This window comes from Pleurodeles waltl, chromosome 5 (assembly GCF_031143425.1).
Source record: "Pleurodeles waltl isolate 20211129_DDA chromosome 5, aPleWal1.hap1.20221129, whole genome shotgun sequence".
NCBI lineage: Eukaryota > Metazoa > Chordata > Amphibia > Caudata > Salamandridae > Pleurodeles > Pleurodeles waltl.
The window spans coordinates 197,741,623-197,766,616 of record NC_090444.1 but is presented as its reverse complement, the minus strand read 5'-3'; the positions used below and the strand labels follow the sequence as shown (position 1 = coordinate 197,766,616).

Sequence of the window (24,994 nt, the reverse complement as noted above, 5' to 3'; positions counted from 1 at the left end):
TAATCATGTCTGACCTGCCACTGCAGTGTCTGTGTGTGCAGTTTTTACCTGTAAATTCGACTTGGCAAGTGTATCCACTTGCCAGGCCTGAACCTTCACTTTTCTTATATGTAAGACACCCCTAAGGAAGGCCCTAGGTAGCCCCAAGGGCAGGGTGCACTGTATGGTTAAGGTAGGACATATAGGGGGTGATTCTAATTCTGGCGGGCGGCGGAGGCCGCCCGCCAGAATTCCGCCCCCATAATACCGCTCCGCGGTCAGAAGACCGCGGAGGGTATTATGAGTTTTTCCCTGGGCTGGCGGGCGGTCTCCAAAAGACCGCCCGCCAGCCCAGGGAAAAACTCCCTTCCCACGAGGATGCCGGCTCGTAATCGAGCCGGCGGAGTGGGAAGGTGCGACGGGTGCAGTAGCACCCGTCGCGTATTTCAGTGTCTGCAAGGCAGACACTGAAATACCTTGCGGGGCCCTCTTACGGGGGCCCCTGCCGTGCCCATGCCATTGGCATGGGCACGGCAGGGGCCCCCAGGGGCCCCACGACCCCCCCTACCGCCATCCTGTTCATGGCGGCTTTCCCGCCATGAACAGGATGGCGGTAGGGGGGGTCAGAATCCCCCATGGCGGCGATGGGGGATTCTGAGGGCAGCGGTAAACCGGCGGGAGACCGCCGGTTTACCCTTTCTGACCGCGGCCAAAGCGCCGCGGTCAGAATGCCCTGCGGGGCACCGCCGGCCTGTCGGCGGTGCTCCCGCCGACCCTCGCCCCGGCGGACGAAGACCGCCGGGGTTAGAATCAGCCCCATAGTAATGTGTTTTATATGTCCTGACAGTGAAATATTGCTAAATTCATTTTTTACTGTTGCAAGGCCTGTCTCTCTCATAGGTTAACATAGGGGCTACCTTTGAATCTGATTAAAGTGTAGATTCCCTTTGGGAGCGGATAGACATGTGGAGTTTGGGGTCTCTGAGCTCACACTTTAAAAATACAGCTTTTACTAAAGTTGATTTTAAGATTGTGTGTTTGAAAATGCCCTTTTTAGAAAGTGAGCCTTTTCTTGCTTATACCATTTCTGTGATTCTGGCTGTTTGTGGAATCCCTGTCTGGGTCAGTTTGACAGTTGGGCTGGTTGCACCTCACACTAGACAGTGACACAAAGGGAGCTGGGGTGTAGTCTGCATTTCCTGATGAGCCATCTGTGCTAGGAGTGAGGGGAGGAGTGGTCACACACACCTGAAAGGGCTGTGCCTGCCCTTACACAATGCAGTCTCCAACCCCCTGGTGAGTGTCTGTGGCCTGGCCTGGGCAAGGCAGGATTTCACAATCAAGAGAGACTTTGCTTTGAAGTAGGCCTACTTCAAAGGAGAAAATGGTTATAAGAAGGGCACCCAGTACCACAGACTTTAGAACACTTCTGGAAACCAAGAGGAACCTCTGCTTAGAGAAGAGCTGAAGAGCTGAGGAAGAAGAGCTGCCCTGTCTGTGACTGTGCTTTGTGGAGCTATCCTGCAGTTGCTGCTTCTGCCAGAGTAAGAGGGCAAAGACAGAACTTTGTGTGCCTTCCATCTTGTGAAGACTTCCAAGGGCTTGATTTAGAGCTTGCCTCCTGTTGTTTGAAGTCTCAGGGACAGCAAAGACTTCTCTCTTCCAGCACCTGGAGTCTCTGGAGAGACTCCTACTCTGCCCTGTGGTGCCCATCCAGTTCCTGGGACAGTGAAAGGAGAAGCTTGCAGCCTTAGAGGAAGAAATCCATGCACCGACCGCCGAGTGGGGAAAAGATCTACGCAACTCCGATTTGCGTCTGAAAAACTGATGCCCGGCCAGCTTTGCAGCTGAAAATTGATGCTCACCTGCAACGCGACCCGAAGATTGACACCACGGAGCTGGAGAAACGACGCAAGGCCTGCCTAGGACCTAAGAATGCTGACCGGATCGACACATCGCTCTCCTGTGGAGAGACAAAACAACGCGCACCGACCCGATGAAAGGAGAAACGACGCAAGGTCTCGCTTGCGAGTGAAATCGACGCATCGCAAGCCCTTTTTGATGCACACTCACCCATGCGGGGTTATTTTTGACACACCCAAGGTACATTTTCACGTTAACAGCGTTAGTGTGTGTTTAAAATTACATGAAGACTCTTTTTGAGTTTTAATTGATAACTTGACTTGTGTATTGTGGATTTTTGTCGTTTTGGTCAGATAAATATTTCCTATTTTTCTAAATGCGGTGTTGTGTCATTTTGTAGTGTTTTCCTTAAGTTACTGTGTGTGTTGGTACATATACTTTACACCTAGCACTCTGAAGTTAAGCCTACTGATTGTGCCAAGCTACCAAGGGGGTAAGCAGGGGTTAGCTGAGGGTGATTCTCTTTTACCCTAGAGTGAGGGTCCTTGCTTGGACAGGGGGTAACCTGACTGCCAATCAAAGACCCCATTTCTAACAATTGTACTTCCTGTTTACTAAGCAGAGTTGTGATTATTTTTTCAGGTAACTGTTTCTTGTGCTGTGTCCCAATGGACACATCAGTTATTCACCAAAAATGCCATGCAGAAGTTCGTCATGCAACACAGCAAATCATACCAAAAGTCTGCCCACCCGAGCGACTCAAAGTTACCTCAGAGTGCGTTGTGTAACTTTTCAGAGTGATGTGGCTTGATAACTCTGACACTTCGGCAACCGGATCAATCTGGGATTCAAAGAGGAGGGTCGAGAGCGTGAGCAGGAACTTCAGCATTTTCTCTCATGTAGCTTTAAAGCATTTCATTCTTCCTCCAGATTCATACTTTAGAACAGAAGTTCTTGTCAGAGCTTGGTCACGTCAGGCACCAGATGTGAGAGTGGAAGAGGAGTGTGAGGAACACAGTGTGAGAGGTGACACAGGTGTGTGGCTGCAGGCAATGTGATGTGCAGGTCAGACTTAACCTGGGCAGTTTTCTGACACTTGGGGAGATGTGAGCTGTGATAAAAAGAAGAGTTCAGTGTGACCACACAATAAGTGCTGGCAGTGTGACAGAACAGTGGGTATCCACTCGGACATCATCATCATCCTTTGTGGGGAAAAAATGGTATAGGTTTGCTTGAATACTGACAGGTTTGGAGCAAGAAAGCCATAGGAGAAAAATACAATTAAAATGCAGAGAGGTCTTCACACTTATTAACATCTCTTGGGGGGTGCTAGAAGACTTGGAAGCCAGAACATTGCAGTCCACCAGCACACTGAGGAGCATCGCCCCACTGCCTCAACATGCCTAAAATCATGTAAAATAAAATTATAATAAAGCAGTTTTAATATAATTTATTTTACATGACAGAAGTCGAGCCGAGTCTTGGGGTGCAGGGCCAAGGCTATCTTAGAATGTCTAAACTGTGATGCACACTTAGATGTCTCCATGCTGGTGCTTGGAGAGAAGCTGACATAGACTCCCAGTCCCTCTTGGAGTGTAAAACCAGCCGGCTCTGCCCAATCCCGATGCTGCTCTCATGCTGGGTAGTAGAATTACCAGCATGAGAGCAGCATCTGGTTTAGCGCAGGGGAGCCTATGATCAGGAGAAGAGTTGCAGGCACCAAGGCGGCAGGCGGCGAGGTGGCAAGTAACTTTAAATTTACATTTATTTATTATTGCCCCACCACTTGTCCCTCCTGGCAGCCTCCATTGCTGATTAGCACTGAAATATACTGTAAGATTTCGCCCTTGGATGTTGTGCAGAGTTTGAGGGACTGCTTGACGATACTGGGAAAATGGACACAGGTTCGCTCTATAAAAAGCATTCCTGCCGAGATGGCATTTGTTCATATTTCCTAATCACTTTCCCTCAAATTGTTTCAAGCGAGCCATCTGCATTATCTGTTTTTGGTACGATTCAATCCTGGGTGACTTAAGTGGAATCTCTGCATTGGGTAGTTCATTCTAAACCGAGCATTAAGGCCCATATTTATACTTTTTTGTGCTGCGTTTGCGTCATTTTTTTACGCAAAAGCAGCGCTAATTTACTAAATACAATTGTATTTTCTAAGTTTGGACCGCTTTTGCGTCAAAAAGTGACCCAAATGCGACGCAAAAAAAGTATAAATATGGGCCTAAGTGTCACTTCATTTTAATTCTCGCATTTCAGCACTAGCTACATTTTCTGCATGTATGTTTCATGTGCTATTTGCTCAGTGGAAACTTAACTGAAAGACAGCAGAGGGTTGTAAACGGTTAAAGGAAAGGCAAAGATACAGTCACTGAGGGACTGGAGGGGTAGCTGGATTCTGACAGCAGAAGTGGACTTTCACTGTGTTGTAATGCAGAGTTCTTTAATTTAAGGATGCATGTTTAACTTTTCCCTAAATTAGAGCAGGACTGAGAGGTCCTGATGGATATGGGAATCCCGTTTTAGGCCCCAGTGCATCCATGGCGAAGATCAGTTGCATTGCTTTTTCTTTTTTGCACTTATTTGTCTCTAGTCTGATGGTGTCAATGGTATGAGGGTTCCAGTCAGCCACCAGAGGTGGTGAGCTTGTCAGCCACATATTCAAGGCTGCTGGCTATGATGGCCTTGTAGGTGATGCGGGTGGCAAATGAAGGAGGTGAGGGCCAGCAATGGGAGCCACTGGAGTTCTATCAGTGTGGGGGGTGATGTGGTTTTATTTCTTCAGAACCTTGATGAAGGGTGGGATACTTCAAGAGCAGTCAGTGTGGAGTCCAGGAGGTCGTGGAATATGGTGTTGGCAACATCCAGATGTGAGAAAATGAAGGCCTGAACACCAGTCCCTAAGCCCCTTTCTAGGAGGAATGATTTCATTACCATTAGCAGATAGATTGCTGCGGTGTTGAATCTCTTTGCATTGTGATCTTTGAGAGTAAGGTCTCTTTTTCCCAGTTCATATACTGATGACATCACAACGCTTAATATTTTCTGTCCACTTCAGAACTGTATTAAGATGATCAGTCTTTGATTTTTAGGGTCGAGCCTGCGTTGCATGCGCTCGCGCATGCGTATCGCAGCGAGACGCTTTTGTATTTAGAAAAGGGCTCGGAGCCCTGTCAACTTCACGTCAGTGTTTTTTATTGGTTCGTGGGCTTGCCTAATAAAATCTGCTTGCTTTCATTAGTCGAAGGCAAGCATACGTCATGCCTTTTCCGGTGGCTAGCCCCCCTTGAGCGCATTGACTAAGTACAGAAAACATGTAAGGCTTGCTGTTTTCCATCGTGCTCGTGGACTTCTTTTTCTCTAATTTACAAGCGCGATCTCGCTTGGCAGAAGTCGAGCGCTTTACATTGTTAATTTCACTTTTTCGGGTTGTGTACATAAATGCACTTTTGCCCGATAGGTGAAAAGTCGGCTTAGGAGTTTACAGAGCAATCAGCTCTAACATGAGCAAAGGCGAGACCCGTTGCATTGTAAATGCTTGTTCTAGATTGCATGGAGGAAATTGAATTTGAAATGTGTTGACTACATTCTCTCCGGCACTATACAAATGCAGCACCATATTTCTCTTCAGCTCATAAGGTGCAGACCTCTTTCGGTTCGCTTTCACTGGCTCTCTTCTTTTCAGGGGTTGCTTCTTCGTGTAGAAGGTGCATATCTTAGGGTGTCTGTGTCTTTTGCTGAAAAGCAGATGATTTCAGGGTTGGTCAAGGGATGAGCTGAACTAAAGAGATAGGGAGTTTAACCATCCTGAGGTCTGTGCATTAAAAAGTACGAGTGTTTATTAGCAGAACGGAATAGGGCATTAAATGCCCTCCGTACCTGTTCTCATTTACCTTTGCTTGACCCAAATGAATTTTCATCCCTTTCCAACAAATTGCTTAACCAGCTGTATGGGTAAATTCTGGTACATTCTGTTCTGTTATTGCTTTATTTGTATTGCTTGCCCGCTTCACATATATAAATAGTGTGTAATTATAGGCTGATTTAACCTATGTAATGTGAAGGTATGTTAAATACACAGCTACCACTCAGGGTAGGTAGAGTGGGCTGCATCAAATGCCTCATTCTAACTGCAGTGTTATTCCAGACAGGTAAAGTCACCTGCGGGAACATGGAAAGATGATTTTTTCCCCAGTATAGCTTTACCTTCCTTTCAGAGCTCCACAGTGCAGCTTGAAGTTAAACCAAAGAGAGACAAAGGGGTTTCCCCCTTTTGATCTGCAAAAATTATGTTTTACAAGTAGCATCCAAAAATGTAGTTTTTGCACATTTTTCTCCACACACAGTTTCGACAGGTAATACTGGACAAAACTTGTGCCGTGGTCAAATGTAAACATTGTGCACTACTTGTAATCCTGAATCGGGAGCAAACTCCTCTTTATGTTTGAATCATGATTATCAGGCTACGCGGGCTTCGGTGCAATACCTTAAAATGAAATTAATATATAAACGTGAAGGGTCACCAAAATAATTGCACACTTCTGACTGCATTGGCGAGGTTAACCAGTTGACTAAATCAGCTTCCTGACTAGTTAGGTCTGCTGCCTTTAAATAAATCTGGAATGACTCAATTTATATATTGAGCCTCTAAATCTAAATTGGACATCATTTATTAAGCTATCTTTAATTTCATCCCATGTTCAATACTTTCCTTTTTGAATTATTTATTTCTGTGGTCAGAGAAACTTAACAAGGTATTTTGGCCCATATGTATACATTTTTTGCGCCGCATTTGCATCATTTTTTGACGCAAAAGCGGCGCAAACTTGCAAAATACAATCGTATTTTGCAAGTTTGCGCCGTTTTGCGTCAAAAAGCGGCACAAATGCGGCGCTAAAAAAGTATACATATGAGCCTCGGTGTATTCCTTTCCACTTATGAATTCCTATTTTAGCAGTAATGCAGAAAATATGAACTATGATATTGAAAGGTTGGCCTTATTCTATCCGTTTTTAATGGAAAACTTAAATATAGCAATCTCCGTAAATTTAAGGATGATCCTGAATTGTTTTCATTCCTAAGCACAGCCTAGGTAGTTCAATTGATAATCCTTTTAAGGCTGGCTACCAAAACTCTTTTCTACCGGGCTCCCCTAGAATTCACCTTGCCCCTATAAAAGCACCCTTAAAATGTAGTGACCCAACTTGTATCAGGCTCTGGAAGATTGACCACACAACTCTCTAAATTGACAGGCAAGGAGAACATTCAAGCTGGCATGTATTGTGCGTAAGGTGATGCACAGTCAGCAAACTACCTAGGGGCATATTTATACTCCGTTTGCGCCGAATTTGCGTCGTTTTTTTCGACGCAAATTCGACGCAAAACTAACTCCATATTTATACTTTGGCGTTAGACGCGTCTAGCGCCAAAGTTCATGGAGTTAGCGTCATTTTTTGGCGTGAACACCTTCCTTGCGTTAATGATATGCAAGGTAGGCGTTCCCGTCTTAAAAAATGACTCCCAGGCATGTGCGTGGTATTTATACTCCCGGGCAAAAATGACGCCCGGGAGTGGGCGGGGCAAAAAACCCTGCATTTGCGCCTGAATTTAACGCCTGGGTCAGGGCAGGCGTTAAGGGACCTGTGGGCTCAGAATGAGCCCAGAGGTGCCCTCCCCTGCCCCCAGGGACACCCCCTGCCACCCTTGCCCACCCCAGGAGGACACCCAAGGATGGAGGGACCCACCCCAGGGACATTAAGGTAAGTTCAGGTAAGTATTTTTTTTTTTTTTTTTTTAGTGGCATAGGGGGGCCTGATTTGTGCCCCCCTACATGCCACTATGCCCAATGACCATGCCCAGGGGACATAAGTCCCCTGGGCATGGCCATTGGGCAAGGGGGCATGACTCCTGTCTTTGCTAAGACAGGAGTCATGTTAATGGGGGATGGGCGTCGTAAAAAAATGGCGCAAATCGGGTTGAGGTGATTTTTTTGCCTCAACCTGACTTGCCCCATTTTTAGACGCCCATACGCCATTTTCCCCTACGCCGGCGCTGCCTGGTGTACGTGGTTTTTTTTCACGCACACCAGGCAGCGCCGGTTGGCTAACGCCGGCTAACGCCATTCGATAAATACGGCGCCCGCATGGCGCTTCAGAATGGCGTTAGCCGGCGCTAATTTTTTTGACGCTAAACTGCGTTAGCGCAGTTTAGCGTCAAAAAGTATAAATACGGGCCCTAAGGCATAAACTGCTCATCTCAGGTGCGGTGGGAGTCCGGAACATGATCCCTTCCCATCAGCCACAATCTGGACACATCCTTCATATGCCACAATACCAATTAGAAGGGCAAATTGATGGGAAAATACCAAAAATGAGATACATTTTAGGATGATGTATTCCTGCTGGTTCTTCATCGGATACATAACGTAACGTTTTATACTCATATTTTTCTTCTTGCAGTTTTATATAATGCGAGCTCGACCGAAAGGTATTGGATCACCTCACATGAGCACCAGTTACTTTACAGAAGGTAACATTCATTTTTTAGGCACAGAAGATTTTAGTGATTTGCCCAGGATCACAAGATGTCGAGTCAACACCAAGACTCAAACCTGGCTCCACCGTTCCACAGTTCTGTAACAACAAATCATCTCCTCTTCTATTTTAAAATGATCTGTTACCTGGGTGGGTGCAAATAAATAACGTACCTATTGTAACCACAAAGCTGAGTGAATATCTAAAGAAATTCACAACCGTTTTGAGACTTCAAAATGGAAGAACATACTGCCCCACTAATGCAGAGCAGGAAAACTGACCTTGAGTAAGGTCAATGGGCTCAATGTTGATTGACATGTTAAAGAAAGCACTAATTGCCCACGCTAACAGCGTGACATCAGCCCTATCTCGGTTTGGCTCAACTGTCAAGAAATGAAAGTACGTACTTCATAGATCGACTTAGGCCCTTATTTATACTTTTTTAGCGCCGCGTTTGCGCTGCTTTTTGACGCAAAAACGGCGCAAACTTACAAAATACAATTGTAAATAAAATGCGGCGCTAAAAAAGTATAAATATGGGCCTTAGCTTCTCTGGTAATGCAACTACTTGAGAAGATAAAGTAACAGGTATGTGTGAGATAGATTCTCCCAGATACTGATTGCTTGGAGTATCAGCTAAAGAATGTTTCTTTTTTGTATGGCATAGTTTGCAGGAAAAGTAAATAGAAAATTAAGAGAATGGAGAAGAAATCAGATGTCGTCTAAAATACGTGCATATATACTCACAAAGTTCTCTCATGCATCCACAATAAATAATGCCCCCATGAATAACACTGGTCTTGAGTACACTTCACCAACATGAGAATATTTTGAATTCAGACCTGGGCCCAGATTTACTAATTGTTTATGCAACACAGTCCAACAACGAAATGTAATGTGTTGCATTGCTCAAGGAAGAAAACACAACGCAGCAACATAGCTTCAAAGACTGACACTACGTCTAGTGTCAAAATATTGGAGTTAGCGCCCGTTTTCGGATGCGTGAACCTACCTTGCTTCAATGAGATGGAAGGTAGGTGTTTCCGTCCAAAAACCGAATGTAAGGCCGTAGCTCCATATTTATCCCCCCATGCAAAAATGGCGTACGGGTTGGAGATGGGCCTAAATATTAGCACTAAGACCCCTTATTTAATACCTGGGTCAGGCCAGGCGTAAGGGGACCTGTGGACCCATTTCCATGGCCAAACACCATAGAATAGGCCCACAGGTGCCCACCCCAGGAACACCCCTACCCACACCAGAGGGACACCAGAGGATGGGGGAACCCCATCCCAGGTGAGTAGGTAAGTATTTTTTTAATAACAGGTATGTGTGAGATTCTCACAGATACTGATTGCTTGGAGTATCAGCTAAAGAGTAGGCTGGTTACCGTCATTTTCTGTCACACAACCTCCTTTTCCCATACTGCCACCCCACCTGGCTAGCATCTTTTTTTGTGATGCTAGCCCAAGCTTAGCGCCGGCTTGCTCCATTCCTTACATATGGCGCCCGGCTTATGCTGTAGAATGGCGCAAGCCGACGCTATACTTTTGGATACAAAACTGCCTTAGCGCAGTTTTGCGTCAAAAAGTATAAATATGGGACAGTGTTTTTCTCTTGTCACTCCAGAGTTTGGGATAGTGTCTTACCAGTGCAGCTGGTCACCCTATGATTCGAGAACTATTTGAACAAAATCTCTGTTTCTGTTACTTACAGTCTGCATCTGGGACGGGATTATATGAAAATAAACTATAATACAGAAATAACATTGTTCTGAAAGGTTAAGAACATTCATGTATACTTTTATATATATATATATATATATATATATATATATAAAAAAAACAGGTTTATTCAGTGTAATTATTTTTGTGATATTACATCTGAGTTTCAAACCCCAACCTGGAGCAAGCTGCATATACTCGACTTACAACACTTGGAGAGCTTAGTACTAAAATGTTGTAAATTGACTCTCTATGTAAAGTGTGACAGGGCCTGAGATCCTAGTAGCTAACAACAATACTGAACATGGATACTTCTTAGTAACCACTTACTACACCAGGGACACAATCTGCATAAAATGCTTGATCCTCAGTCTTATTCTTGAATGATCTGTGCCCAGAAGTAAGTATTTTAGTGAATGATCTGGTTTATCTTCTCTCTGGTCACAATGGCAAGTACACAAACAGAGAACTATTTTTGCTTGTTTTAATGTGAGCTTAAGTTACTTCTTATTTGAGCATCAACAAGTGATTTCAACAAGAACTGACCAACAGCACAACACAGAATATAACGTATTCAAAAAATGGTTGTTAACATTGAGATTTATCATAGTGTTGCGCCGCCCTTGTCATGCAAGGAAAACGCAACTTTAAAGTCAGGCTTACCAAGCAGCGCAAGGTCAGCTTACATGGCCTTGGGGTGCTTATTAAATGTGGAGTACACAAGGCAGTGCAAATTGCTGCTTGCTTTACTCTGCTCCAGGGACGCGTTCCCTGGGTGGTGTGTGGGTGTTCCCATGCATCCACTCATGGACTTTGGCACATTGCCAGATTTTCCATTACTGGTAGACCTGGAATTTGTCAAAATGCTACACCTTTCTAGGGAAGGCATAACAAGGAGAAATATATTTCTCTTCGTATTTTCCTCTTTCTATGTGTGCTTCAATTTGCAGAACTGATAGAAAGAGGAAAATGCCTCTGAGAATTGTTTTTGTGCAGGAAGGTACCTCTTCCTGCACAAAAACAATCCTGTCTACAATTCAGGTACCCTTGCACCAGGACACAAGGATACATGCTTAGAGCTAGGCAGCCAAAAATGCACCAGCACTAGGAAAGGACAGGAATGTGCAGAATAATGGTCAACATGGCACATTCCAGACCCTACCCTTTCACGCAATGCAGCGCAGAAAGACAGCTCCCTGAGTTCCATTTTCTTTTTATAAATATGGCCCCTGGAGAGACAGTGAACAAGGAAGAGAGAGCAAGCAAGATATAGAGTGTGTGTGTATATCTATGATGCAAACACAGGTATGACGCAGGAACAACACACGGATAATGACATATTGTTTTATACACGAAATGTTGCATTAAAGAAAAGAGAAATTCCAGAGAAATGGGAAAAGACATGATCAGCTTCTTGTGGATTTTGAGCAGTTTTGATGATTGAAGGGAATGTGATGGAACTGATTAAGGGTATTCAGAGGGAACCAGTTCTAGAGGGAAACTGCAAGACAGCACAAGGCGATTCAGAAGCAAAAATGAGAGTTTAACTAGATGAACAAAGGTTGCATAGAGGTGCTGAGAGGGTTAATATAGGAGGTAGGCAGTCAATTGATAGAGCATTGAGAGCTTTATGGACAAGGTTAATAGTCTGTATGTCACTCAATTTTATACTGAAAGCTTATTTGGTGACAGTAGGAACAGGTAGAGATGGGGCTGGGGAAAATTATACAGAGCCATAAACGTAAAGTAAATCTTGATGTACCCCCTACTGTTTGTCAAACGAATATGAGGAGCTGTCAATAAAAACTTGTCTTTGGAACATAAATTCCTGGAAGGACAATAATGTTTGAGTTTCTGAGCTAAGTAAGTGGGACCATTACCCATAATAACTTTATGGGTCAAACAACAGATTTTAGAAATGGACCTTTTCTTGATGGGGAGCCAATGTAAGGATCTCAGTAAGGGGTTCAAAAACAGCACTGGTGGGGACATTGCAGGCAATTCGTACTTTGGACCACTTGCAGTTTTGCCAATAGATTTTCATTAGAAGCAGCGAGTAGAGCATTACCACAGTTCAGTTTACTTATAGTCAAGACCTGGACTAAGACTTTTTTGGATAAAGTTGGAAGAAAAGGGAAAGCCTTCTTCATTAGCATAGTTTTGGAACAGCTGCCAGATGGTACCAACATGATCCCTCATCAAAAGAGACTGGTCGATTTTTGTGCCCATGTTTTTGACTACCAGCTTGGGCATGGAGGCTGGGCCAAGATTGGAAGACTACCAGTCAGATGTCCAGGATTTCTGGGCCTTACCGAATAACATGATCATTTTATCTGCATTCAGTTGTAAGCAGTTGGTAGCCATCCAATTTGCAATGGCCTTCATGTAGTTGGAGAATAACTTCTTAGTAACCGCTACATTGTTGTCAAAGGAGATCATCAGCCGTGTGTTTTTGGCATATGAAATTATTCCGAAACCAGAGGATCTGACTATGTCAGCAAGGCAGGCTACATAAATGTTGAATATAGAAGGGCTCAAGCAGGAGTCGTGTGGCACACCCATGTCAATAGACATAGGACAGGACTTAAAGGGCCTAACAAAATAGTCTGTGATCTATTACTAAGAAAATCGTGGAACCACTTCAGGGCACACTGTGAAATGCCAATCTTGTACAGGTTCTGAATCATTCTAGGATGAGACACAATGTCAAAGGCAGCCGATAGGTCTAATAAGGCCGACATGGTAGAAGTGCCTTTATCCATTGAGAGTCTTATGAAGTCCATGACTGCAACCAAGGCCGTCTCCATACTAAGAGTGGCCCTGAGCCCGGACTGAGAGGGATCGAGAATCTTATTGGCCTCTAAATAGGCTGAGAGTTGAGAATTTATTAGGCCCTATAAGGGCTTACCATGCACAAGGGATGCTTCCAGTGTCAGTGGATAAATTAAACAAATTCATGACTATGGGGGCCAGCTGGTGCGAAAGTGAGGCAGTGACCTGGGGGGGCGAGGGTGCAGGGGAGAGCCAGATTTGGCTTTTGCTAGTGCTTGTTGAATCTGTTGAAGTGAGAAAGAGACAAACTTATCTAAAAAGCAATGACCCTTTTGATAAAAGATATTAAGATTAAAGTCTCCCATAAAAGTGCTGTGGGTAGGGTGAATCTTGGATACATTTGATTTATTTTGTTCTCACAAAAGTCAGCTAAGGCATTGCGCAGTTCTTGAGAGGCAGGAATAATTTGAGAACAGCTAGAAGGGTTCAGAAAATCGGATTTTGAATAGAACTTTAAAAGAGTTACCATCTAGCTCTATTTGAGTAAATATGTGTGTTTTTCGGTCTGCTTTATTGTGCTTGTGGTAGGAGGACAGACCTGATCTGAAGGCATCTTTGTCACTTTGAGATCCGGTTTTCCGCCAGCGTTTGATCAATAAGATGCTGCAGTAATTTTATTTGCTCAACACAAGTGCAGTTAATAAAGGATTAGCTATGTGCAATGGAATATGGGGACAGCGTTTTGAATGTGCAGAACTTGATATCTGGCTGTAGTGCATGTTGTACTGATGAAGGACTCTAGGCTTATAGTAAGTTGCAAATGTGCAGTAAGATTTCTGGCCAGTAGTGAAGGGGGTAAGGGTGGCAAGGGGAAACAGAACAGGGATACGAAGAGGAGCCTGTAATCGATTTGACAGGAGAGTAAATGATTTCAACCTTAGAGGAGTTTAACTCAAAGTAACAAACTGATACCAAGTGGCAGAATGCTGTGCCGCAGTCAGAGACTTTGGACTGATGATACAGAGTGAAAATTGGAGTTGAGAAGATTTATGTGTCATCAACATAAAGATGATGAGAAAAACCAAAAGCATGTCTCCTAGGGAAATGGCATAGAGAGCGAAAAGGAGTGAATCTTGTACAAAACATTGTAGGACTTCCAAAAAGGAGAGGTTGGCTCAGACAGTAATAACTTCATAAGCCTGAAACAGAGCAATCAGAAATATAATAGGACACCCAGTAGAGTGTTTGATTAGAAACACCCAAGTTGGTGTGTGTGAAAAGGAGGGTAAAGTGATCAGTATCAAATTGGCTGAGAAGTTGAGGAGTTTTATGAAGGATGAGAGTTTAAGTGAGCAGAGGTTAAGACATTGGCAATATGGCAGAGTACAGTTTTAATGCTGTTTGAAATTGGTTAATTATGTTGTGGGTATTGAGAAATGCAGTAAAATAGATATTCACATGTTTTGTAACCATTAGAGGTGAAAGGGCATTGAGAAATAGGAGAATAAGTCGATTATCTGTCAGCCGTGGGATTCCTAACTAGGAGAATGAAAATAGAAGATCTGAAGCATTGAAGGTAGACCTGAGTTGAAGAGTGATGTCAGACAGGAGAAGATACATGATGACAGGGCAACGTAATTCATGATTTGAGAGAAAAAAGGGTGCACAAGAGGGGGTTGCCTTCTTAAACTTGTGGATAAACTCGGAAGGAGAGGTTCACCCCAAAGGATGAATAACTAAATTGTATTGTTTATACTGAGGCTGCGAGAAGGATGAAAGAGGAGCTGTTGCATATAACTTTGAATCCAGAGGGGAGATGCATTTCTTAATGAATCCTTTATGAATTGCACTAATACCCATCTCTATTATCCTATTTAGCTGCCGAGATCTTGGGAAAATAGTTAACAGACATGGGCATTTTTTGTTGATTTCTTTTTGCCAAGAAACCTCCTGATGAACAGAGATGCAGAGGGCTAGATAAGATAGAAAGGAAGGGGTCTAATGGAATTTGCTGGAAGACAAAACTCTTATTACTAAAATTCACTTGCAATATCTGAGCCATGGCCAGATCCTCTATACTCTAACAAAAACCATCAACTACAGCAAACGTTTTACTTAGGGAAAAGAGTTGTCATTCTAGGCATGTCCTGCTAATTACCATACACCCTCCTCCATTTACCAAAGCATGCTGAGTGTCTATCAGGCTGAGCAGAGGTCAAACTAAAAGCCATTCACCATGTCATGGTCAGGCAGCCAAGCATTTTTACATGCTCTGATGCACACACATCTGGCAGCCTGAGCCAAACTTTGCCAGGCTTAAGATTTCACAGTCCTGAGTTCTATGACCTTATCAGCCCTGTGAGGTCCTCCCACCTCATGACGAGAGGGAGCATCACCAATATATTTAGCCCTGAGAACTTCAGGTTTAAGTCCTGTAGTGGCCACAGCTGACTGTCTACCAAGACTCACTGAACCGATACCCCCCACTCTATGTGAGCAATTAGGGAGCTAAGCCAATGGGAAGAAGTGATAGATTCTTCTATTTTTCACTTCCCTCCCAGAAGCATCAATCTCCTTTTGGTGCCCTCTTGCTTCCTTCTGCTGTCACCCGCTGGCAGTGTATGTGGTTTTTTAATGTTTGAGTGCCTGTGAATATGTATGAATGTACGTGCATTTATGCATGTGTGGATGGGTACAAGAATGCATGATTGTGAATGGATGGGTGTGAGTATGTGCTGGGGTTGAGGTCAGTGAAGCATTTTATCTAGGTCTTGTTGCAGTGAGTAGTAAATGTTTGTAATCTGTGGTGGGCACTTTCATTTAATACAGGTTTTCCAAGTCTGTAGGTACTGCATTCCAACTGGATGAATATGCTATATTTACCTGGATGCTACAAGGAAGTGTGATGGCGAGCATTCAAGGTACAGTACAATGGTGGAAGGCCGAAGGCTTGAACTCAGATACTCAAACATGTCACTGCAATCAATAAACTCCAATATGTTTATTCCACATCACCAACATTATGGATGTTTTGAACAAGTGCCTTGGGCTAAATGTTTATGGACTTTATTGTTGAGAAAAGAGCGCATTATATCTATTTGGGTGCATTGTTGTTATTTAATAGCCATTTGGCCATAGAATGGTTGAGCAGTAATTTAGCTTTCATGAGAGGTCTGACGTGGCAGTAGATGTGGTATTGGCTACAGTGCCGAGTGAAAAAAAGGAATTGCCACTGGATGACATTTCTTTAAGAATTTAGGGGCAGATTTATTGAAAGTGGCGCTGCACACAGTGCAGGGCCACTTTCCTTGTGCCCCATAGCGTCCCCCTACAGCCACCATGTGTGTGCTGTATTTAAAATATGACGCACCATGGCACAGGGTAGGGGGCAATAGTGTCATTTTATGTGACGCTATTAATGTACTCTGCAGGAGTAGCACCAAAATGTTGGTGCTACTCTTGCAGAGTACATAGGGGCCCATTCCAAATAACGGTATGCCCCTTTTAACGCCTGCTCTAAGCAGGCGTTAAAGGTGCCAAACAAATGGTGCAAGGAAATGTCACAGATTTCCTTGCAACATTTTTTCAGCCCCCCTAACTGGGGAACGCCCCCCTTGCATACATTATACCTGGCACAGGCATAATGTGGAGCAAGGGTTTACAAAGTGGCGCAATGCAGGCATTGCACCACTTTGCAAATATAGCACATGGTAAATGCGACCTTAATGCCACATTGGCGTCAAAATAAATGCCGCAAACGTGGCGCAAGGTGGCGCTATGGGCGTTAAAATATGCTCCTTAGGGTCGGGTGTATCAAAGGGTTTTGCATAATCTGTGTCTATAGGAAAATGCCTTAGGACATATGCAGGGAGTCATATGCAGGGAGTTCCGACTCAAAATGTTTTCCCAAACAGGATGCTTTCTGAAGTATTATATTAAAGGCCTCTTGCAGGGGGCTTCTTCTACTAACATGCTCAGGATGCTTGTGTGCGCACTTTCGGCACGGTAGAATATTGGAGAAAAGATCAAACATATTAATTCTGAAAAGAATAAACATGAAATAGGCAAATTTTACTTTTTCCCAACTATTCATATTCGAGCGAAAATGTGTATGAGTGCTCCTAATCTGACTATCATGTACAACGGATGTAGTTTGTTTTAACAAAGAAAAGTTAAAATCCTTCTAATGCATAAAGCGAACGTGCACAGCTCGAGATGTTGTCTTTATGATTAATAACCCATAATTCAGATTGCATGAAACTGATTGTTTTACGAAGGGCTGTCTATTTTCATAACCATGGTATTTTCCTTTCGGTACATTAACAGCTTTCTGACTCACACAAAGAAAAGTGCCAATCCATGTAACATTTGCATAATTATAGGAGAACAACTATTAACCCCATTGGCTCCAGATTGTCATACAGGATGCACAATGCAATTGTCCTAGGGCACGCAAAGGCGTAAATTTGGAGCTGTCACACTCCTGAAATAATTGAAGGCTCTGAAACATGAAATAATTTCTCGCATAGTTTCTTGACCTCATATTGGTTTCCATGATTGTGCAATCACTTCTTGCATCCCACCAGGCAAAAATAATTGCATCACAGTACTGTCAAAACCGCTATAATTTGTTAGACGTACCGTATAGGTTTCATTTTGTGAGTAGACGCTCGTCGGAGACGTTCTCTTCTGAAGTGGGACCAGGGGAGGGCGTTCCCTTGCGTAAGGTTGTTTGCTGACCTTCCTGTGCAGTAGCAGGGATAGAAAGATGGCTAGCAGGAGCAGGCCCAGAAGAGCCATCAGTATAATGAACCAGAGCTCAGTGTAGAATTGGGTCTTCCTGATCTGCGTTCCGTTCTTGGCTTCTGGCGCGGACAGGAAGGGGCCTGGACATGGAACAGGACACGCCAAGTTAATTTACAAGAGGCACGCTCATATTTTCATTTCCTGAGGTGAGAACATGTACAATGTTTTAATTTAACGTAAAGAGCACATAACGAAAAGCGACACACAAAACACAAAAGGGCTCATTCCTTTTCCAGTGGTAAATTTGGGGACTATACAGGATTAGGGAGAGTGACCGCTTCCTCTAAGATTCTGCACCCCAGAACGGGGGATAATCTAGCAATACCACGTTTTCCGTGGTACCAACCTGGAAAAACTCTAAAGATGCTGTTTTCCACCATGTTTTCCTGAAACAAATGGTACTTGCAACAACATGGGGGGTTATGTAATTTTAAGTTATGTTATGTTGATTTGTAGAGCACAATAATCACCCGTGATGGTATCCAGTTGCGGTCATCACCTCAAAACTCGGCATTCCCATTTGGCAGCAAACTCCTATTTGTGACTGAATCAGAATTCCAATGGATTTGGGATTAGTCTCCAAGGTTACCATATACACGACGTTATATTCATTCAGCCATTTAATGATTTATAGCTCAGTTCCAGGTATCAGGCCCAGATCTCAAGTAGTAGAAATTATAAACGTATTCTTTGGGTGTATATACCACAAAGTGTTTTGAAATAGATGCAATGTGCGACATAGGTGCTATTAAAATTAAAAATACATTTTTGGAAGGTTTCTAAATAATATGCTGTATCAGAATATTTGTCTTTGGTTTGTGAAATATATTTGTTAAATGTTTTCTTTCCTACTATATGGATGAGGTAAAGTACACAGTGCAGATACTGGCTTGATACTGAAAGCTTGATTCAAAGCTTTTGCACTTCTGTGAAATTTAAAGACACTAAAAACTGACCTATGAATTGAAATTCCCTTAACTTTATTCACAGAATCAGGATCAGTGGACATTTCTGCCAGCAGACTGCGTTTACTCTTGAGGATAACTGCCTTTTTAGTTGATTGCCTTCTGGCATTGGGCAGATGGCCAGTGAATGCTATAAAATCATACATTAGCAAAAAAATCTAAACTATTTTCCAGATCTTTTCCCACACTGAAAAGTTACTCCTGAGAAGAGCAAAAATAATTCCCCAATTTGTCCGTGAAAGGAATGGGTGCAACCCCCCCAACCCCCTCCGTGGTATGCCGCTGTAAGGAAGCTTGGGTACATTTGCATATTTGTCCCATTCATTCATTAGGAGATTGTCAGCCATAGATACAAGTCACAGACGTATGTATGGTAGCAATGTTCGATTAGCAGAGATTTCCATGACGTACACACTGGGGTTCTTTGAAACTGAACTACATAAATCTATCTTAATTGGAGGTGGAAGTCTGCAACACATCAATATGCATTAATCGAAGATTTCCCTACTCTAGAGCACTCTTTCACTTCTCTGTACTGGGTAAAGTTAACGGGAGCCCATTTAGATTTATGTAAGAATGAGCTCTGAAAGAAAGTGATCCATGGATCCAAAGGTCTCAGGACTATGTGGCCACATTATACCTGATTACCCAATAGGCCAACCACATAACACTAACCTTAAAATGACTATTTGATTCCAGATTATGAAATAATAATATTACAGTTTGTGCCATATAGAAGGCTTTCTAGGGGCAGAGATTCAGAATATCTGCCTGGACTGCCCACCAATACAGACCTGTGATCAGCAAGGGCATGCAAGCGTCATCGCTCGATGGACATTTAGAAAGAATAAGCATGGAGGAAGATTTTCTATGTCCCAGAGACAAAGAGTGGAATTTAGAGGCATTTAAGATTAATTTGAGTTGAATTTAATGTTTAACAAAAAAATCTAATTTTGGATCACTCATCAATTATTGGAAGATTCTCTTATGTATCTGAAAGGAGATATGCAAATGTCTTCAAGTAACGCAATAATAAATCTAAACAAATGACTAAATGTATGTATTTATTTTCACAATTTCTGTGTTTCAGGACCTATAAAGTAAAAGTTGAAATTTAACGTCTGTGGCAATGTAATAGACTGATACCTTCGAAAATTCCTAAGACTTCAATACAATCTTGCCAATGTTGCCTAAAGAAAATCAGTTAAAAGCCAAAATGAATGCCATTTTTGGTGTGGAGTGATTGAGTGGTTACATAAATTAAATAGGTCAGGGATACATAGGCCCTGATTTATACTTTTTGATGCAAACCTGCGTTAGCGCAGGTTTGCGTCAAAAAGTATAGTGCCGGTTAGCGCCATTCCAGAGCGCCAGCCGGGCGCCATATTTAAGGAATGGCGCAAGCCGGCGCTAAGGCCTGGTTTGCATCAAAATACATGACGCTAACCGGGTGGGGGAGGCGTAGGGAAAACTGGAGGTTGTGCATGAAAGAATGGCACTAGTTAGGTTAGAGTCAAAATGATGACTCTAACCTGACTAGCTCCATTCTTTCACGCACATCCCCCATGGACATGACTCCTGTCTCAGTAAAGACAGGAGTCATGCCCCTCAGCCTAATGGCCATGCCCCGGGGACCTAAGACCAGGGGACCTAAATCACCTGGGCATGGCCACCGGACACAGTGCCATGCAGGGGGTCCCAAGTTAGGCCCCCCGTGGCACTTTAAAAAAAAGAGGTAAATACTTACCTCGACTTACCTGTTCTTACCTGGGATGGGGTCCCCCATCCTCCGCTGTCCCTTTGGTGTGGGTGGGGGGTATCCCTGGGGCCTGGGGCCTGCGGAGGGCACCTGTGGGCTTATTCCATGGTGTACCACCATGGAAATGGGCCCACGGGTCCCCTAACGCCTGCCCTGACCCAGGCGTTAAATAATGGTGCTAAGCAAGCTTAGCGCCATTATTTAGGCCCGCCTCCCTCCTGTGCACCATTTTTACACGGGAGGATAAATAAGGTGCTAGGGCCTTTGAGTAATTTTTTGCTCGGGAACGCCTACCTTGCATCTCATTGACACAAGGTAGTTTTCTGCAGGCAAAAAATTACTTTAACCCCAATATTTTGGTGCTAGACATGTCTAGCGCCAAAATATAAATATGGAGTCCAATTTGCGCTGAATTAGCGGAAAAAAACAGATGCTAATTCAGTGCAAACAGTATAAATATGCCTCTTATTGTTTCAGAGTAGTTCTCTCATAGAATAGACTTTTTAAAATATTGTGAGCACTACTAATCCATTAAAAAAATCTATTGGCAGAAATGCCTTTCTCAGAGGATTAACGCTGGTGTAGCCCTTTCTGAGAATCCACTTTACAGAACACATTATTATCTATTGTCCACTGATTTATGTTTTCTCTTTTTGTGATTTTTATCAACATTTCAGTGATTTGTAACTTATACTTCTAACTATGCTCATTTGTCTCTTATATTTATCTTTTTCCTCACCACCTCCTTTAACTCTTGATCCATTTATTGCAAAGCAGTAGTCATCCCACACCCCTTCTGCCCTCCCCTCTGAGTCTCAGGTGTTTTACATAGCATGCATTTTCTGCTTGGGACCTCTTCTTCGCTTTCTAGCCAGAGCGATTTAAAGCATAGCGTGACAGTGAAAAGAGGTGGGAGAGAGAGAGAGCATTCCAGTTGAAATATTAAATGTATTTTTCATCATTATCATCAGCTTTATTCGATCAATTGACCATAAAAGCAACATATAACGAAAATAATAGATAATACATGACTAAATAAGTACACATCTATAAATTAGTTTTAAAACATTAAAACAATAATAAACTTGAATAACACATAAGGCTCTAAAACTTATCTATGAGAGGAATGAAACCTTGGGTTGCTTTTTGAAGATGACATTGTATACGCCAAGCTGTTGCTAAATACTTGCTTACTGAAAGAATTACATCGGCTGAATTACTGTTTTTTAGAACCTGTAGAGCCAAGGAACAGTTCTTAAGTCCCCTAGCCCTGCAAGTATTGCGAATCCATTTTGATCGCGGAATCGCATAGGCTGGACAAAAGAACATAAAGTGCTCAGTGGTCTCGAAAGTGCTGCCACAAGCAGGGCATATATCGGGATGATTGATCGGCCCCCACCTATGAGTCAATGACATCAAGGGCAAAGAGCCAAAACAAAACCTTGCATATAAGCTTTTGCCCTGCGAGTCCGGTATAATATCCAAATAAGATTCAAACTTTGGAGACCATTAAAAATCAATAAAAGAATTGATTAAGCGACCGTGAGATTTGCAGGTTATATTGTTGTCCCTAACTTAAGACCAATAAGTTAGCTTTAAAACGTTTTTATGCCGTCTCTCTAGTTTGTGGGGATTTTCCCAATAGTCACCCAGATCCAACAACCGAAGCCAATAAGCCACATGACGAATCCAGGGAAGAGTATTAGCATTTTGACATTTTAATAGGTCGAGTAATGAGGTCTTATATATTTTTAGTTCAGGGGTAATCCATAACCTGATCCAATAAAGGAGGGGTCTTAAAATAGCTAGATCTGCTACTCGACTTAACCCCAGATCTAGAAATAATGGAAGCAGTGGTGTGGTGCGTGGACATGCTATTAAGGCCCTTGCAAAATTGTTTTCCCCCACAGTGATCTTATTACAGTTAGAGAAACCCCATACCTCTGCTCCGTACAGGGCTGCACACTGTGCCTTAGCTATATAGATATTTATTGCTGGGGAAACAACTTTTGTAGAGGTGCTTTGATAAAAACGCAGTATGGATGAGGCTCTGTGTTGTAGGAGCCCTGCACTTTTTATAATCTGCTCTTCCCATGATAGTTTACTAGTTAGCCTGACTCCCAGGTAATCTATAGAGCTAACTTCCTTCAAAGGGACTCCGTCAATGTGAATGGAACATTTTTTACTAGGTCCTTTGGATAACATCATCAGTTTTGTTTTGTTAATATTAACCTCCAACCCATGAGCGCTACAGAATAGGTTAAACCGGTCAACAAGGATTTGCAGCCCCATTGGTGTCTTAGAGATGAGGAGCAAATCATCGGCTAAAAGCAGGATAGGGATTTTTTGGGTATTCAGGGAGGGAGCATCATTCTGGCATATGGACACAGCCTTTACTACTTCATTAATAAATAAGGTAAATAGTAGGGGGGCTAGCACACAACCTTGGCGAACTCCCCTTCTGATTGGAATCTGTTCTGTCAGTTCGCCTTGTTCACCCCACCTTACTTGGGCATAAGTATTATCATGTAATCGTTTTAGCAGGAGTAGTAGGTCCTCTGGGACATATTAAATGTATTCTCCACATCTTTATGACTTTGCCTGAAAAATGACTTTTGGACAGCAAAGTAGAATGTCACTGGTGTAATAATGAATTTTAAGTGGATCTTTGTAAAGTACCGTCCATATCCACCTGCAATATAATAAACATAAATCCTAACATGCATTCAATTCACAGCCCAGAAATGAGCAAGGTACTCTGCGCAAAACACTTGAATTAATATTGATCACAACAAATAAGCTACCAATTATTATTGCTGCTTTGTGACTAAACATGGACAGTATTGCACTGGTTTAATGTTTGAAGGTTGCGCCAGACCCGGCTTTGGAGCGGATAAAATGGTCTGCGGCCAGTGGATGAATGCCTTTGTCTGTCTTCCTAGGATATCAGCCCGCCAGAGCTCTTTTTTCTGCTTTGAATATTTTATGGAGCATTCTAAACAATTCAGTAGTATGATTTCACTTTTAATGGTTGCATTGATTATCTATGGACTGAGCTTTACTTCCTTGAGAGCAATGCATGTATCTAGTGCCAATGGTATTTCTTACTGGTGGGCATTGCTGGTTTATACTATTCCAAATGCTGTAGTACTTTAGTGTTAGATGGTAAACCTTCCACTGTCATGCTCAGTGTAGAAAGTATTCTGTTAAGGTGCTGAGACAGACAGTGCCAGACTACAGACATAATAGTGAGCAAAATATAAAATTTCAAGGTGATTGAACCACATGTGCCACTTGACATGATTTCATCCTAAAGATTATGGGGCATATTTATACTCCGTTTGCGCCGAATTAGCGTCGTTTTTTCGATGCAAATTCGGCGCAAAACTAACGCCATATTTATACTTTGGCGTTAGACGTGTCTAGCGCCAAAGTATGAGGAAAGAGCGTCATTTTTTTGCGTGAACGCCTTCCTTGCGTTAATGAGATGCAAGGTAGGCGTTCCCATCCAAAAAAATGACTGCGACACAAATGCGTCGTATTTATACTCCCGGGCAAAAATCACGCCCGGGAGTAGGCGGGGCAAAAAACCCTGCATTTGCGCCTCTTTTTAACGCCTGGGTCAGGGCAGGCGTTAAGGGACCTGTGGGCTCAAAATGAGCCCACAGCTGCCCTCCCATGCCCCCAGGGACCCCCCCCTGCCACCCTTGCCCACCCCAGGAGGACACCCAAGGATGGAGGGACCCATCCCTGGGACATTCAGGTAAGTTCAGGTAAGTATAATTTTTTTTTTTTTTATTTATTTTTTTGGCATAGGGGGGCCTGATTTGTGCCCCCCTACATGCCTCAATGCCCAATGACCATGCCCAGGGGACATAAGTCCCCTGGGCATGGCCATTGGGCAAGGGGGCATGACTCCTGTCTTTACTAAGACAGGAGTCATGTAAATGGCGTCTGGGCGTCGTTAAAAATGGCGCAAATCGGGTGGAGGCGATTTTTTTGCGTCAACCTGACTTGCACCATTTTTAAGACGCCCTAACGCCATTTTCCCCAACGCCGGCGCTGCCTGGTGTACGTGGTTTTTTTCCACGCACACCAGGCAGCGCCGGTCTGCTAGCGCCGGCTAACGCCATTCAATAAATACGGCGCCCGCATGGCGCTTCAGAATGGCGTTAGCCGGCGCTAAACTTTTTGACGCTAAACTGCGTTAGCGCAGTTTAGCGTCAAAAAGTATAAATACGGGCCTTTGTGTTTTGCATGCCTTTTGCAGAGCACCATGCCCAGAAGCAGTGTGGCTGGTATCCGGCACTCACTCTTTCACACTGAGCTTCTGTCCCACAGTGCCAGCAATTACCATTGATGTGGGATTGCTGCAGAAAAAGTTTTAACATGAGAATTGGCTTACAAATATTTTTTTTGCAATAAAAATCAACTCCTAACATTATTTGCAGCACATTGGGGTGACGATGGGTAACTACAAAGGTTGAAAACTATAGATTAGATTTACTAATGCTTGTGTGGGTGCACGTACAGCATAATGTGGTTTATTCTCCAAGGATATCAACCAAAATATGTATCTGAGCA

The 24,994-nt window shown here is 43.3% G+C and overlaps 1 protein-coding gene across 1 annotated transcript in view; it reads right to left on the bottom strand.

The window, feature by feature from the left end:
• Positions 1-24,994, bottom strand: part of USH2A (usherin) — a 3,586,186-nt gene that overhangs the window by 55,250 nt on the left and 3,505,942 nt on the right. Inside the window, exon 70 of the mRNA XM_069233891.1 lies at positions 17,522-17,766. Coding sequence (XP_069089992.1) covers positions 17,522-17,766 — 245 coding nt within the window. The remainder of the gene's footprint in view (positions 1-17,521; positions 17,767-24,994) is intronic.